The 15712-nt window shown below is 30.6% G+C and overlaps 1 protein-coding gene across 5 annotated transcripts in view; it reads right to left on the bottom strand.

The window, feature by feature from the left end:
* LRBA (LPS responsive beige-like anchor protein) overlaps positions 1-15712 on the bottom strand; it is a 549008-nt gene that overhangs the window by 451479 nt on the left and 81817 nt on the right. For all 5 annotated transcript variants that reach the window (XM_039875986.1, XM_039875985.1, XM_039875984.1 and 2 more), the window contains 8 exons: positions 15488-15567; positions 14122-14184; positions 12187-12284; positions 8333-8425; positions 7095-7203; positions 6609-6690; positions 4272-4395; positions 3795-3987 (listed from right to left, as the gene is read on the bottom strand). In XM_039875986.1, coding sequence (XP_039731920.1) covers positions 3795-3987; positions 4272-4395; positions 6609-6690; positions 7095-7203; positions 8333-8425; positions 12187-12284; positions 14122-14184; positions 15488-15567 — 842 coding nt within the window. The remainder of the gene's footprint in view (positions 1-3794; positions 3988-4271; positions 4396-6608; positions 6691-7094; positions 7204-8332; positions 8426-12186; positions 12285-14121; positions 14185-15487; positions 15568-15712) is intronic.

Below are 15712 nucleotides of genomic sequence, written 5' to 3'. Positions count from 1 at the left end.
TTAAATGAAAAAGAATAGAAAAGTAAGAGTGAGTGCATCACTACATACCGAGGTTTAATAAGGACAAATACTGTCTCATGAAATCTGTTTCAGGTACATGGGGGAGAGGGGAGAGGGGGAGAGGGGAAGAGAGAGAGAGAGGAGAGAGAGAGAGGAGAGAGAGAGAGTATAGATAGAGAGAGAGAGAGAGACAGGAGAGAGAGAGCAGAGAGAGACAGAGAGAGAGGCAGAGGGGAGGAGGAGGAGGAGGTGTAAAATATTAGCCACATACATACCTGGTCACAATAAATTTCTTACTGCAAGCCACAGTTATAAGTTTGACAATGACGACTCTATTAAAACTTTTGCCTTCAAGCATCTGAGTACCTCACAGCATTGAAAATGAATGAACCAAAACTATATGATGTATGTAACACTAAAAACATTTTAGAAACAAAAGTTCGACAGAAAAACATTGAGTCCACATATTATGACATCATAAAATAGGAGACATTAGATAATATATGATTTTGGAATACATTTTTTAACTTTTTAAAGAAGGAAATGATGCACACAAAATTCAAAATGGTGATTAGGTTTGGGGTGAGGAGGGATGGAGACTGGATAAGAACCACACAGCCTATTTTTAACTTGGGTAGTCACAATTCTTCCTTAAACACTTCATAGCTACCCAAATTAATTTGGATGTAAATAAGTCTTTATTTTAAAATTTGTATTTCTATCAAATATGAAGCGATTTGGGCCTAAAATAGTGTGCTGGCAGTAAAAATGGAAAAAAGATGAATAAGAGAAATGACAGAGCTATAACATAGGAAAATAGTCACTGAGCATTTAAGTCTATTTTCTGTGATTTCACTCATTAACTGTTAAATGTGTGTGTGTGTGTATATATATATACACACACACACACATTATAAATGTAAATATATACGTGTGTGTGTATATATATATACACACACACACATTATAAATGTAAATATATACATATTTACATTTACCATTTCTAGATTAGACACTGATTGTTAAAAAAAACTGAGAAACTCGTCTGAGTTTATATAACTAAAAATTTCTATAAATCAGAATTTAATTCCAGGACTATCCTATCTCCAAGGCTCATGTTCTCATTACACAAATAAATTGGTACATTTAGTCATAACTGCTCAAAAGCTCAAAGGTACCTGAGCTATCTTCTACTCCAACTCTTTTATTTTGGAGATAGAAAACTCAAAAAAACTAGGCTATTGGCGCTAACTACCCTAGGACTTAAACTGTTCTCAAGCTTTTTTATCTTAGGCTCCTTTTAAACATTACTGAGGCCCCACAAAAACTTTTTATTTATATCAGGTTTATCTATTAGTACTTATCATATTAGAAATTAAAAGAAATATTACAAATATCAAGAAATTTACAAATAATTTGTCAACAATAAACCCATTATGTTAATAAAAATTTTTTTGAAAAAATGATTTTTCAAATTAAAATGTGAATACCATTATTTTGCATTTTTGCATATCTCTTTAACTTCTGACTTAATAGAAGGCTATTGCATTCTAATATCTATTTTTATATTCAATCTATTGCATTATATTGTTTTGACTTAAGTACATGAAAATTCATCCTCAGAAATATAGCTGTGAAAGGACCTCACACACTCACTGAAAAGGTCTCCTGGGCTCCCAAGGTCTTCAGGCTATACATTAAAAATTACTGCTCCAAAGGTTATATTCCTCTAGCCATCTTTCTTAAAGACTTAGGAAACTAAAGTGTATACAAAAGTATTGAATTAACATACACTATTTAAAAAATCTAATTTATCATAGCACTTTCCTAACCTAGAATTCCCCCAGATAATCTAAAGTCTAATCCAAACATATATGAGGCCCCAACTCAACCGTTTTTCTCATTAGTGTTTGTAAAGGGAAAAACATTACTATCAGAAAATCAGTCCAGACTGCAGCAGCCCACTACAAGAGAAACCAGAGCAGCCCGGCATCAGCACAAACTAGAGCAAGTCAGATCAGAGGTGGCAAACACTTTCTGCAAAGTGCCAAATAGTATTTTAGGTTTGGGGACCATACAGTCTCTGCTGCATTACTCAATACTTGTAACATGCAACTAGCCATAGAAAATATATAAATAAGTGGGAGTAGCTGTGTTTCAATAAAACTTTATTTACAGAAACAGGTGAAGCCAGATTTAGCTCTCAGGTCATGTCTGGCTGTAATAGTAAAGTACCTTCCTCTCACTGAGGCCAGAAAAGGCAAAATGAATAAATCTTAGGTGCGTTCAATCTTAGGTACACCTAAAAACATATTTATTAAGAAATGACTATATATTCCAATAGAGTCACAAAATATTCTAGAGTACTATGACAGTCAATAAAATAAGAACATTTAAAGATATACCTAATTTATCATTTTTGTTCCTTCTAGTCAATTTATACTTGATATAAATAATCATATTAATTATATTATATTTCTTCTGAATACCGAATTCTTAAACAAGATACAAAAAGCATAAAGCATGAAGGAAACTAATACATTTTACATTATTTGAAATGTAAAATTTCCTCAGAAGACAAAAACATAAAAATCCAGAAATAAACTGATAAGCAACAAATTGACAAAAGTATTCATAAACAATATAGCTAGCAAAGGATTAAGATCAAGACTATATAAAGAACTCCCACAAAATAAGAAAATGCAAATTAATAGTATGGAGATAAAACATGAGAACTTATACACTGCTGGCAAGAATGTAAACTGATACAGGACTTTGGAAAAGAATTTCAATTATCTTATAATGGTCAATATCTGCATCTTATGAGTCAGTAATTCCACTTCTAGAAATATATATAAGAAAACTTCCGAATGTAAACAAAATATATCAAAATGATCATCAACTGAGAAATAAAGTCTTGACATGGAACACAATATAAATGAGAAAATGAACACAACTACATGGGTCAATATGAATGAATCTCAAACAAAAACAAGTAAAAACAGCAAGCTGCAGAAAGATGCATTTAATATATCATTTAAGTTAAATATAAACATGAAAAACAGAATTCTTTATTGTTTATTATTATATATATGTTGTTAAATATATACATGAAACAAATAAAAACACCAAATCCAGGTTAGTAGGGGAGGTGGGGGGGCTTACAACGACAGACACAGCAATTGGGATAGGGAATCCAGTTCCACACACAGTGGTGGGTACGTTATTCTTTACCATTCTGTATGTCTAGAATATTTCATTAACTCTTTAAATAAAAGTTATAAATAAGTAACTCACAGCAGCTTAAGTTAAAAAATAAAAAAAACAGATTAATAGATTTTTCCAAACCAATTTTTTAACTGACTGGAACATGAGCAAAGAGTAGTCAGAACTTTTCTATTTACTCAACCACCTTACAGTAGAAAAACAACTTATCTTTGAATATACCGCGCCACCTTGTGTTCAAAAGCTTCAAGCTACTATAAAATTCACAACACCGCATCTGAAAATGGCTACTTGAATATTTAAATTCCTTTATGCTGTGGCATGCATGAGGTTTCACTTTAGTTAATTATGCATAAAAATGACATTTGAAAAAACTTCTGATTCTGAAGAAGTTGGAAATACTTTAAATTTCTTTTTAGTTATCCCATTTTAGTTGTTCATTTTGCTTCACTTTCAGAGAATAATTTACCTTTTATTCCGATTTTAAGTATAAAAAAATTTTTAAATGAGTAAAACTCAAAATCATAGACATTTAAAATGCTAAAATACACTTTCATAAAAAAACTTACCTTTGAATGTGTAATTGATAAGGTGTCTACCCACACACGCCAGCCACCCCACTCATATTTGACTGCATGGTAAAGTAGGATTCTGAATATGGCATATACCATTTCTGTTATCTTTTGCTCATCTGAATTCTTAGGATTAAAATAGCAGAGAGAAAGCATCCACTCTTGCCACACAGAACACTGTAGCAAGCTCCTGAAAATTATAAGAGGATACTGAGTGACTAAAAAAATTAATCATCTGAAAGATTTCTAAACAAAATAAATAAAAAATCCACCTTTATGTATATACTCAAAACAATTAAAGAATGTAGTACTGGAAATTCAACTGTATGGTACATTACTTACATACCCTTAAAGACAAAAGATTATGGAAAATTCATTTCACAGTATTTTTTAAAGCAATTTATCTTAGAATAAATGGGCTTATTCAAAGCTGGACTTGAATATTGCAAATTAATGCCTTCTGATCCCGCTTACCTTCTGTTTTCTCTACTGTTATTAAAAAGTTTAATCATGTCAGAAAGAAAGGCTCTGCGAACTTCCATGCTCTCTGGGCACTGCGGAGAATTTCGAAGTAGGGTTGCAATTACTTTTAGTATCTCTGTAACACAATTCATAAATTAGTAAAAATCAAAACACTACAATCATAATGAAAAATCATCAATACATTGCAATTTCTTTCATTTCCCTGACATAAATGTCTACTAATACCATCTTCTTTTGTATTATATAAAATATCATCTGAAGAAATGAATGATAATACATCCATGAGCAAACACCCATAAAAGAGAAATTTTTTTATTTCACAATCAGAATGTATAAAAGTTAAATTTTAAAAGGTTATAATAAATTAAGTTAAATTATAAATAAATGATGGTAAAACTGCTAACAACTCTCCTAATCTCTGCCAATTAGTAAAGTTGATCTAAAAAAACACTAATCAAAATTTCAGAAAAAGAATTCTCACCTTTCAACAAAATTTATGGTATATACATATCCTTTTCTTTATCATCATAAATTTTAAAAGATGTCAAGACTTGCTTCCATACTTTTAAAAGTAAAATTAGATACAGAAAAAGCCAAAAGAAATTAAAATCTATTTAACACCCCAATATACATAAAACTACTACTGCAAAAGTCTTAAATATAATGCTGTCTAAATTTCTTAATTTAGCTTTTAAAAAAGTAAGGTTTTAAAAATATATACTTAAATCTAGAACTTTAAAGAAAAAAAAAACCATAACCATGAATTTGAAATTAAATCATATTTCACATTTTTACTCAATTAAAATTTAGAAATTTTCAACTAGCCTTTGCCAAGGTTTTGGTGATTCTGAAGCAATGAGTTCAAAATAGCAAATATGAAAATACTTTATCATATAAATATCTGAGAAACAATTTCTGAATGCTTCTAATGAAAATGCAAAATTTCTCTACTTGAACAATGATTACAATAATGATGATAATCATAGTATGAGAATGATGATGATAATAGCCACTAATTTTGAAGATATACTATTGTTTCAATAAACACTGTTTCAAGAAAATACAAGTATTAACACATGGTACAGTGATAGCTACATACAGAAATTAGGTGATTTACCCCAAATCACAAAACTATTCAGATATACAGAAAAGACTGAAAAAGCCAGACAACCTATGCTTTTAAACACCATACTATATATACTGCCTGCCTTTTCTGAGCCAGTACATTATGTAAATGATACAACACTCTAAAATTCTTACTTCAATAAGTCATCTTCCGCATAACCACATAAAATATATTTTATATCATATTGTTATATTTTCGAGATTTTCTCCCTTAAGTTTAAGAAAAATTAAACTTCACAGACACGTTTTTAAAACTAGTACTGAAATAGAGTACTACAAACGAACACAACTCATCGCACAAAAATTAATCTTCAAAACTCTACAAACTATTTACTGTAATGTCAATAATCTTAAAAAGCAAGATGAAAAATATAAATTTCGTTCAAGTACTTAAGAATTCAAAATATCAAAAGAAAAAACTGTTAAACAGACTAAGTTCATAAACAATAAATTAAATAGATAGTTTTCCATTTCAAACTTGGTATTCTTAAATTGACAATAATTTAAAGTGAAAGCTACCTCTATGGTTCATGTAATTTAGCCTGACATCACTAAATAGTACAATCAAAATTTTGCAGAAAATCTGAACATACAGTAAATCAAAATCTTATGCGTATAATTCTTCAAAACCTCTATATAAACATTTCCACATAACCTGAGGTTAATTTCAAGTTAAATTCAACATCAAACACAAATGAAAACAGTATTATATCCTTGCCTATAATATTCTTCAATGAATAAAATATTCTTCGATGCGTTTTCAACAATATCAACTTTAGAATTTTCACAGTAACCTTCTTTTTAGTAGCAAAAGTTACTTTTAATAAGTATAAAAAAAAGAAGCCTCTGGGAGAAATGGGTGAAAGTACTCAAAGGGTACAAATTTCCAGGAATAAAGTGAGTAAGTTCTGAAGATGTAATGTGACTACATGGGGACCACAGTTAACAACACTGTACTGTGTAGTTGAAAGTTACTAAGAGTTAAAAATCTTAAAAGTTTTTACCACACATTCACTCAATAACTACTTGATATGATGGATAGGGTAACAAACCTTACTGTGGTAATCATTTCACGATAAATATATATCAATATATACATATAATATAGGTTGAACAGCTTAAACTTATGTTTTATGTCAATTATATCTCAATAAAGCTGGACAAACAAAAATTTTAAAAAATAAAAATATATTAAATACATACGAGGATTTTGTATCTTTACTGAAGAATCAGGATCTGGGTGCTGTTTATGTATCACTTGCGTACAAATCTGTTCTATAAGAATCTACAAAAGTAAAACAATAGATTGTATTATCATAACCACTGTATTACCATTACTATCAATAACTAAGTACGACACTGATCAACATTAATTACACAGTCCAATACTGTCTTGCTAAATATCTTCTACATTATATTAAATGATTTCAACATTATAACTTTATTTTTACTTAATTATAAAATGAGATGGCAAATATTTAATACAATAGAGGAAATATTTTTAAAAGACCACATGCTTAATAATTTACAGATTAATAGATTAAGATGCAGCCGCAACTCATTTATGTAACTAATTTCAAAACTGCACATCAAACTTAAATAATCTTATTTCATCTAGACACTATCAACTCAATTATACAGGTATTTTTATAAAAAATTAGTAAAAACAAATTCTAACTAGATTCCCACCTCAAACAGGACATTATATGTGGTCATTGTGATTAAATTTGTCTGAAGCATGAGCCTTTCAGCTAGCAATGAAAACAATCCATGTCCAAGCATGATTTCAGCTTTTCTTCTGCGATGGCATAGAAAGAAAGAATCAAATGCACAGTTTTATTATCCACTATTTAGTATGAAAGTTGGAGACACAAAAGTGTTTTTCAAATTACCAACTTCAAAAATCCTTAAAAGAATACAAACTACAATATAAGCCCAGCTAAATTAAAAAAATATATATAACAAACAAAACAAGACTAGCTATACCACTAAAATCGTAATAGCAATTACTTATTAACTAGTTTCTCCATCAGCACTAAGCATTCCTGTACCATGGCTGATAATCTAAAGTCCCATAAGTAGTTAAGTAGAAAAATTATGTGTATAAAAAAGCAGAAATGTAAGAAATGAAGAAAATGAATACTGTGAAGATAAGTATACCAAAATTACACTTCCAAGCAAGAATTCAGAAATTGAAAGATTATAAATTTTAATCCTATACCTGGGTTTGTCAAATTTTTTCTGCAAATGGCTAGACAGTAAATATTTTAGGCTTTGTGAATCATATGGTCTCTGTAGCAACAATTTAACACTGCTGTTGTAACGTGAAAACTGCCAAAGATAATAAGCAAATAAATTACTGTGGCTGTGTTAGAATAAAACTTTATTTACAGGCAGCCAGGGATTCAAAATAAAGACCACAGTTTAACAACACTTTTGTACCACCGAAACCGTTTATTTTCATAATAAACCAATTCTGGTACAAGGAACAATAGGTTATGAATGCCTGCATTTCAGCTAAGAATAAAAAAAAGGAAGTTTTAGTTTTAAAGTATGTATATAGAATACACCATCTAACAAACATCCAGGTAAATCTGTCAGTTTTATAGTACAGATAAAGCAAATGATGATCAAGTCACCTGTAATGAAATCTCCATTGTAGCTGGAATTCAATTTATACAAATATATTCTCATAGTGAACAAAAATTAAATGCAAAATTTAAATGATCTTCATAGAAGATAAATAATATACTCCTACTCCCACTTTATTTTTAATACGAAGAAATGAGATTAAATTTATATAGCATTTTATAAACAAAATAAAGGAAAGAGACTAGAGAAACCACAGAACACAAATACTATTCCAAAAATTTATAAAATAAATAAGTAATATACTAAAGTCTATTTCAGATGTGATGCATACTCACTTTGGGGCCAGGTGTTTTAAAAAATAGCCCATTGCCTTGAGAGCTTGTACTCTGATTCCTTCACTTGTTGATGCCATAAGTTTGTAGATAACGCTGAATGAATTAAAATTAAAAGCAAATTACTCTGAGTATACTATCCAAAAGTAAAGATTTAAAATATATATATACATGTGTATATTTTTCATAGTCATACGATTATAAATCTAATTTCAAGATATGAGTGAATTTCATATTTATTTCCAGCAATAAAAAACACTTAACTACATGTTACCTTAAAAAGAAAAAAAAAAACACTTTAAATATAAAGACATATAAATTAAAAGTAAATTAATAGAGAAAATACACCGTGTTAAAGCTAACCAAATAAAACCAAAAGTAGCTACATTAATTTCACACAGAACAGATTCCAAAGTAAGAAAATTTATCAGGGATAAAGAAGGGAATTACATAATAATAAAGGTGGCAATTCTCCAAGAAGATATAATAGTCCTTAAGATGTATGTGCCTAACAATAGAGCCTAAAAGTATGTAAGGTGAAAACGAACAGAACTGCAAGGAGAAATAGGTGAATTCACTATCATAGATACTTCAATACCCCTTTTTCAGAAATGGACAGATCCAGCAGGCAGAAAACCAGTAAGGACATAGCCGAACTAAACAATACCATCAATCAATTGGAAAAAACTCTTATCTATAGCCTACTTCATCCAAAAACAGAAGAATACACATTTTTCTCAAATTCGCATGAAACATACACCAAGCAGACCACATTCTGGGCAATAAAACACACCTAAACAAATGTAAAAATTAGAAATCATATAATATTTGCTCTCAGACCACAAGTGAATTAAAGTAGAAATTAATAACAGAAAGATAGCTGCTAAATTCCAAAATACTTGGAAGTTAAACAACACACTTCTAAATAATATGTAGGTCAAAAATGACATCTCAAGAAAAATTAAAAGTATTTTCAACAAAATGAAAATAAAAGCACAACTTATAAAACTCCACAGGATGCAGCAAAAGCAGTGCTTACAGGAAAATTTCTAGCACTGAAAGCTAGAAGAAAGAGGGAATGTTTGACATCTATTTTGCTCCCTGGCATATGTCATCAGTTTGACTAAAATAAATTCATGAAAATTCTCTGCAGGTTTGGATATTTTTTACGTAAACATTTACTTGGAGAAGTGCAGCCAGATTCTGAACCAGCCCACCACAATGACCCTGTGGACACAGACCTGGTGTGAGGCATAAGCAAGGGCCCACTGTACCCTACCAGCTCCCCACTTCGCATCAGATAAGCTTGGGTGAGCTTCTCCAGAAACTGCGGGCTTCCTTGCTTTAAGTAATGAGCCATGACTTTAGATTTTATTTTTTAGAAAGGACAACGAATAAAAGACACTCTACTCTCCAATCTCAGTGTTAAGGATTCTTGTCAGGCACCTAACTGCGAATGGAACGTCTACCCTTGTCTACAGACATCAAAAACTCCTTGAGGATGAGAAACTTTCCCAAGAATTCATAAGGCCTGTGTACCTACAGATTGATACTGAACTCAGAATCCATTTTGTTTGACTGTCTTAAACTGTTTGCTAATGATATTAACCATAATAATGGTATACTTGTTCTTTTTAAAAATATAATCTGTTTATGATTACTGAAGTTGTATAAGAGAACTGTTAACACTTTTTTCATGGTTCATGTTATATTAGATGCCAAATACAGAAAAATGACACAGGGCAAAACTTGGATCCTGATAGTTCACAGGACAGAAATGATCCAGTGTTTTTTCACCCTCATAATGAAGACCATAAGATCTGTCTTCCATTTACCTGTCCTACCCATTTTGAGAAAATGTGGCCTCAATTCAGGTCTCATAGTTATGGTGCTGCTCCATCCCCAATGGTCAAGAAGACACTGTGGATACTGAGACTTCTTAGGAATAAGCCCTCCTAGCGCTGAGCCTAAAAGGATCGTCATCAATGCAACCTTCAGGTTTATGACCAAAATGGGGAACTATGGATGGAAAAAAAGGGGTTCTATGGAAAGTAATCTCACAGGGTGACCTAATCATAAATTATCTGATCATAACTGGACAGGTCATGGTGGGCAGTCATGACTCAGGCATATAGCTTCCTCAATAAAAGGCTTACCATTGCCTTAAGCAAGCCCTGTTTTTTTGTTTCTGTGCATCTAGGTTAACACAATTTTATAAAATTCTCCTTTTCAGACCCTTCCTCCTAAAGTAGACCACCTTCATGAAAGCACATAATCTTGTTAACTATCCCATAATCCAATCCCCACTTTGCTTTCCCTCACCTCCACATAATCTTCCTTACTTCCCTCCTTAATTTTAAATGCATAAAAAAACTGCAAAACTGTTATTCTGCATTTGAGTGTTTGCTCCCCGGACTATGTCATCAGTTTGGCTCAAATACACATTTATAAAAATTTTTTAAAAGAAGAGGACTTAAAATCAATAATCTAAGTTTCCACCCTAGGAAACTAGAAAAAATGGAGAAAATTCAATCTATAGTAAGGAGAAAATAAGTATTAGAGTAGAAATCAACAAAATTGAAAACAGGAAACCAATAGAGAAAATCAATACCAAAAGTTGGTTCTTTGAAAAGATCAATAAAATCAATAGCCAGCCTAAGAATAAAGAGAGAGCATATAATTTACAAATATCAGAAATGAAAGGGGGTATCACTACAGATCCCATGGACATATAAAAGATAATAAAGGAATGCTAAGAACTCTATACTGACAAATTCTATAACCTAAATGAAATAAAGTCCTTCAAAGACACAATCTGTCAAAACAGAAATAAAAATAAATAACCTGAATAGGCTTATACCTACTAAAGATATTGAATCAGTAATTAATAACATTCCAAAACGAAAAGAACCAAGTCCAGGTTTCACTGGTCAATTCTACAAAACTTTTAAGGAAGAAATTATACCAATACCCTACAGTATACTTCGGAGGATAGAAGAAGAAGGAATACTTCCTAACCCTTCCGATGAAGCACCATTACCCAACACCAAAACCAGGAAAAGACATTTTAAGAAAACCACAGACCAGTATCTCTCATTAACAAAGATGAAAATATTCTCAACAAAATATTAGCAAATCAAACCCCAAAAAGAATTATATACCATGACCAAATGAGATTTATCCCAGGTATGCAATCCTAGTTCAATATTTGAAAATCAATTAATGCAATCCATCACATGAACAGATAAGAAAAACTACTGATCCTATCAGTAGACGCAGAAAAAGCACTTGACAAAATCCAACAAAACACCCACTCATGTAAAAAAAAAACCCTCTAAACTAGAAATAGAGGGGGATTTTCTCAACATAATAAAGACTATCTATAAAATAAAACCTACAGCTAACGTTATGCTTAAAGAGAAGAAACTCAAAACTTTTCCACTAAGATCAGGAACAAGACAAGAATGACCCCTCTCTCTCCTTTTTGACTTCCAGTATGAAGGACAGGATAGACAGATCTCCTCTTAGGACAGGGATCTTCTCTTGGCTCACAATTGAATACTACTGTTCCAGAACCTAAAGATAACGCTGCTAAACAATTCGCCCTTACAATAGCTGTATAACATCCCTAACTATACAAAACAGTGAAATGATTTGCCTAACTTCTCAACAATTAAATAGTAACAGATCCTCTATAATTAAAGATTTCTTAAAAAAAAAACATAACATAAAGGAGTTGTATACCATGTCATTTTATAATATAAAATCCAGTAATACATTTCATATCTAAGACTATCATTTCCCAACTAGTCACTGCTATTAAACATATTAAAAATCTTAATATATTAAACTCTTACCGCAACCCATTCCTTTGGTCAAAAGCAGGAATCATGGAGTTAGGATGTTCTGACATTAATGCCACAAGGAGCTGTAGGACATCCAATAGATTGTCATCCTAAAATCATTTTAAAGAAAAAAAAAATTTAAATAAAGAATTTATTTGAATATTGAATACTTTTAAAACACAGAAATTTCAACATTAAAAATATAAGTGGACATAAATAAAACATACTTGCTTTTAACAAAGTGTTTCCTTACATATACATGTCATCTGCATACTGAAGCTACACATCACTAGTAAAATAATATCTTAATCGAAGAAATAAAATGACTCTTATCCTATATCAAGATTTCCTAAAACTTACTCTATAGATAAAATAGATCTGACTTAACAGGATTTTTTGTTTTAAAGGAAGATTTATACTTCGAAAAATTGAGGGAAGAGGCAACGATGCTGTTCAGCAAGACATGTTAGAGCCATTAATATCTAATAGACGTTGTGAATCTGGTGGTGGTGTTGGGAGCAACACATTATGCATCAGTTCCTAAACTTAACCTGAACCACTTTCACTGAGCCTCTCAAGAAACTAGTTCCATAAGAAGATTTTTTGGGAAATGATGACTGGAGAGTTCTCACATATTATGTTTTCAGTATTAAAGCTATAGATATTGATAAATGTTTATTGAGTCAACATATTACTGTATGTCATATAACTTGATAATATTTACAGAAAAGCACAGGAGCAATGTGAGTTCTGAAACTGAAAAAAAGAAAATCACAACCTTTATTGAATATTTCAGTATATATGTGTATTATCAGGGCCAACTTGGGCAATACTGTGGGTCAGTAATACCCACAGTATTGCCCAAGTTGGCCCTGATAATACAAATACCCTGCCTCTAGGTTTTCATTCTCTGCTTTTGAATTTTGCTATGGCAGCTATTTGAACACCTTATTCTCAATATGTTTAGTAAATGATCTATAACTGGGGCACTGAGGTTTTGGAAAGGTGTTATCTGTAAGACCGGAAAGATCTCTGAATTAATAGATTCAGAGGAAACAAATTTCACTGTGACTTCCAGTTTCTGTTTTATAAAGTACTTCAGTCCCTTAGGGTTAATAAAAACCGAAATCAAATAAACAACATGTTACTAGCAAATGCAACTGAAAATCACAATCATCAATGTTTAAGTCAAATATGATCTAACCAAGAAATTTAATCCATTCTTTTCAGCCTCAATTAACAAAGATACGTCCAAACAATATTTCTCACTCATTAATGATTAAAGTATAGTATTTCATTCTATAACTGATACTTATTAACTCAAGAATTATAACACAAGAATGTCAACTATCATTTAAAATGTTGTGCTTTATGTGAAATTCCAACTTCCAAAGTTTACTTATTTAAGACACATTTAATCAGATTATTTGGTTAGACTACATTTGACATATATTACATTTTCCCTATGCTAAAAAATAAAGAAAAAAAACCCCAGACATTTCAACCTCCTTTTCAACCACATAATTTTAAATCCCATTACAAATTAATTGTTTAACTTAACAGTATTTCAACATGCAAAATCAATAGGAAAATGGTATGATGAATTTAAAAAACCAATTACTTTTAGTCATTTTTGTTATCTGTTTTCCCATGTTACACTGGTTCCTTGAAATACACTGAAAGTATTCTTGGTATACTTTATTATAATTAGTTCAATGAGATATAATTTTAATACTTTTTAAAGTCTTTCATGATATTCCTCAGAGACTTCTTAGGGTAATAAATGATATTTACATGAAGAGTACTAAGATTTAGTTCCCAGATACATCTACTCCCCATTATAGTTATACCATTAATGAAATATTTAATTTTTTCACTTTAAACAAAAGCCCATACATAATACAGCTTCATGAAATAAAATCCCAAAATGTAAAATTCAAATGTTACCTCATGCATAGTTAGCAAGTAATTAAGAATGGCCTGTAGTTCATCTTCCTTTACTCCAGAATCCTTTAAAAACATAATACAAGTATCTTAAACTTGCATTAAAAAAAAAATTTTTTTTAAGGAAAATTATACACATAGATTTGTCAACTTGGTTAGTTACTATAAATATAAAAAGATAATGTAACCTAGAATCTAAATTTAAAATAAAAATTAGGGGAAGCACTAAAGACATGCAGTATTCAAGACTGTACAGTAGTCAAATGAAGTCTGACACCAGCATCCTATTTTCGGCCCCGCGTATAATATAACTATCTAGTAAAGCTACTACAGAATCTTAAAGTAAGCAAAAATAATAATTAATGATAAACAAGAGTATTGTCCATATCCACCACTCCTCTAAATACAAAAAGTAACTTTTTAACTTATTTTGTATATTAAATTTGAAGAGTAAAATAAACAGTTTCTGAGATTACCAAGTTAAAATGTCAGGTACTAAAAATCAAGTAGTAATTTCCCAGAGAAAAACACTGGACTTTTAAATATGAACTCAGAATGAAAATGTTCCACCTACACTATCAATTTATTAATCATAAAACAAAGCTACTATCTCACAAAAGAACAATAAGAGAATTAGGGAACACACTAGAAAAGTGTAGAAACACAATTCAAGGAATAAATTTTTTAATAAATGGAAATAATATAATCTGAGTCTGAAAGATACACTAAAAGTTAGATCCACTTACCATAACATTATGTGACATCTAATAAAGTATTAAATTATAAAGAATAAGAAAATACTGAATAAAATATTGGCAACGAATACATTTTTACATCGCCATCTTATACAAACAAAACATCTTTCTTAAAGACATGAAATATTACTTTACCTACAGAATGGAATGGGACAAAATAAAATCATTTCTATGACACCTATGTGACTGACACCTATGTGGTACATTTATACAGGAAAATTATTTCTCAAAATCTGAATGTCAGGTACAAGGAGTCTCCTTAAAAATAAAATCTCCTAGAGCAGCTTTGTTGACTACTGCATCAACCAGTGCCGAGAACAGTCAAGTAATACAAACTTGGTAAATATTTGCTGAATGAAGGAATGAATACACTTGAACTCCTACAGAAATTTGTATAATATATATCACAATTACCAGTCTCCAATTCTGCAATAATGTATAGCCCTTAAGCCCAAGAAAGAGGAATAAAAAATATGGCAACAAATATCTTTCAAAGTATTTTCCAATGTGTAACCCCAATAACAGAGTAAATAGTAAATAAACCAAGACTGTATGTTATCTGAAATTATAAGTTACAACACGTATAAGCTATAGGAAAAGAAATATGAACTCACCCTCATCACTAATTGCTTAATGAACATCAATAAGAATGCTCTTAGAGAAAGTATTTCTTTTTGATTAGGCCGTGGTCCATCTTGAAGGAAAAAAAATACATACATACATATAATTAGTATTTCAAAGACCTCAAAGTTGAGTATAAAATTCTCATTCCTAATAGTTTTTCCACTTATATATAAGAAACATAAAAGTCAGTTTCCTAAAGTTTTATGCCTTTTAGA

This window comes from Pteropus medius, unplaced genomic scaffold (assembly GCF_902729225.1).
Source record: "Pteropus medius unplaced genomic scaffold, Ma_sr-lr_union100, whole genome shotgun sequence".
NCBI lineage: Eukaryota > Metazoa > Chordata > Mammalia > Chiroptera > Pteropodidae > Pteropus > Pteropus medius.
Note: the sequence above shows the minus strand (reverse complement) of the source record. Positions and strands in the feature narration are given on the sequence as shown.